Consider the following 2,225-nt stretch of genomic DNA (forward strand, 5'->3'; position numbering starts at 1 on the left):
ATGTTTTATACCATACATGAGCTTGGTTAATACAATACTATACACACTCACCTGTGATGGTCATAATGGAGTTGTCGCCCACTCGTCTGATGGAGAGCGCACCCCCACGAGTGCCACAGAAACCAAAGGGATCGATAGCACTGTTGTCCTCAAATAACCCATCAATGGTCACAGTTGTGTCACTCTCTTGCACCGCAATAGACACTGCGCCGGCCTCTGTGTATGTATGCATGTTTAGTACAAGATATGTGTGAATACTGAACATGCAGTATGTATGTATGTTTAGTACAAGATATGTGTGAATACTGAACATGCAGTATGTATGTATGTTTAGTACAAGATCTGTGTATGCATGTATGTTTAGTACAAGATATGTGTGAATACCGAACATGCAGTATGTATGTATGTTTAGTACAAGATATGTGTGAATACCGAACATGCAGTATGTATGTATGTTTAGTACAAGATATGTGTATGTATGCATGTTTAGTACAAGATATGCGGGAATACTGAACATGCAGTGGATGACCATGACAAAGCTACATGTGTATGTATGTATGTTTAGTACAAGATATGTGTGAATACTGAACATGCAGTAGATGGCCATGACAAAGCGACATGTGTATGAACGCGGATGTGTATGAGTCACATAGATAGTAATAGCCAAGGATGTTGGCAGATGGCCATGATTGCATGTGTTTATAAAAAGTCGTGCTTGTATTATAATTTTTTTTATGAAAAGTGAATGCTGTTAGGTGACAAAACCAAATATGTCATAAGTTTCTTTATGTGCCACAGAAGAATAGAAAAACATGCATCAAAACGAGCCACTATATATGATACAACGCATGCAACATACATAAAAAGTTAGCTCGTCTCTATATGCGTGTCTACATTTGTAGATCAATGTATCGATTGAAGGCATACATGTGTTATGCAATTGTTTGAAGATGTATGTGTGTGTCCGTGTTTGAACAAACACTGGATCGATGATCTACGCTTAAATACTTCTTTAAATAATGCGAAAGGATATAGGTATAAGATCCAAACTGAGCTCTAGATAGATACCTCCTGCTTTCATCGTTTACGACCCTTGATGTACATCAGTATTTAATACATAAAAATATGTCGTCTCTATTTGTATATACAACACTCCGGCTCAAATATGTGTGCTCACTGACCAGCATATACGTTAAATAAAAACGTAAATTTGAAACGTCCATTTCGATCAATAATTAAACCGGCATGTTCTCTGAATCAAGCATACGCATTTATTGACCAGCAAGCACATACTTTTACTAATACACGTATCTGCATTAGGAAATCTCAATCTTCACTAACACAATCTCTGGCCCATGCATACGTATTTGAAGACCACTTTATACCTTAATTAGAGAAGTAGACTACAAGTTTGCATCTTCTCAAATAATAATTCACCAGATCACATACCTGTCGCCGAATTGTTACGGAAAGTGCCTTTGATTGTTGAAGCAGGCGCAGCGACATATTCCAAGTGCAGCACACCCCCTTGCCCATGGTTGAAATACACCTGTGTATCAAGGAATATCGTTGCCATCAGTAACAGACAGCCAAATCACGAGCATGCATATATACAGGCAAAAATCTACACAACTATGCAAACGTGCTATACTACATATATTCTCATGTTTTTTTTTACATTGGTACTTTCATTTCTATGATAAATATACAAACCTGCTTTACTACTGTAGGTTTCTTGATAAACACGTTTTGGTACCTCTATTTCTATGATAAATATACAAACCTGCTAAATAAAGTTTTTGGTACTTTCATTTATATGATAAATATACAAACTTGCTATACAACTTTCATTGTCATGATAGACGTGTTCGGTACATACGTGGTTGTCTGTGTAGGTACCGTCGAAGTCGAGTGCACCCGTCACTTGGCGCACATAGACAGTGCTACCGCCGTAGAATGGTGTACAACCCTGCGTTAAAAATCAAGAATAAAGCATAACAACAAATTAAAATAAAGCATTACAACTAACAAATTTACTTTGAACTTCCTATGGATTATTGTCATACCACCCTGCGTTGGAATAGAAGACAGAAAACTAAACAAAGACAATAGTATTTGAGAAGATTTCTTATTACAAAACCACTACATATGGCTTGCACCACCTGTCACTATCGATTGATGTGCGCACTAGTACACACACACAAACACACATACACACGCGCATA

The 2,225-nt window shown here is 37.3% G+C and overlaps 1 protein-coding gene across 1 annotated transcript; it reads right to left on the reverse strand.

Annotated features, from left to right (window-relative positions):
* Positions 1–5: 5 nt before the first annotated feature.
* SARC_08536 (hypothetical protein) lies at positions 6–1,969 on the reverse strand (the record flags this gene model as incomplete). The annotated part of the gene is made up of 4 exons (XM_014297487.1): positions 6–21; positions 48–216; positions 1,450–1,549; positions 1,880–1,969. Coding segments are annotated over 4 exons (375 nt in total), but the record flags the coding sequence as incomplete, so codon positions are not given.
* Between the last annotated feature and the right edge of the window lie 256 nt (positions 1,970–2,225).

This window comes from Sphaeroforma arctica, assembly GCF_001186125.1.
Source record: "Sphaeroforma arctica JP610 unplaced genomic scaffold supercont1.777, whole genome shotgun sequence".
NCBI classification, from domain to species: Eukaryota; class Ichthyosporea; order Ichthyophonida; genus Sphaeroforma; species Sphaeroforma arctica.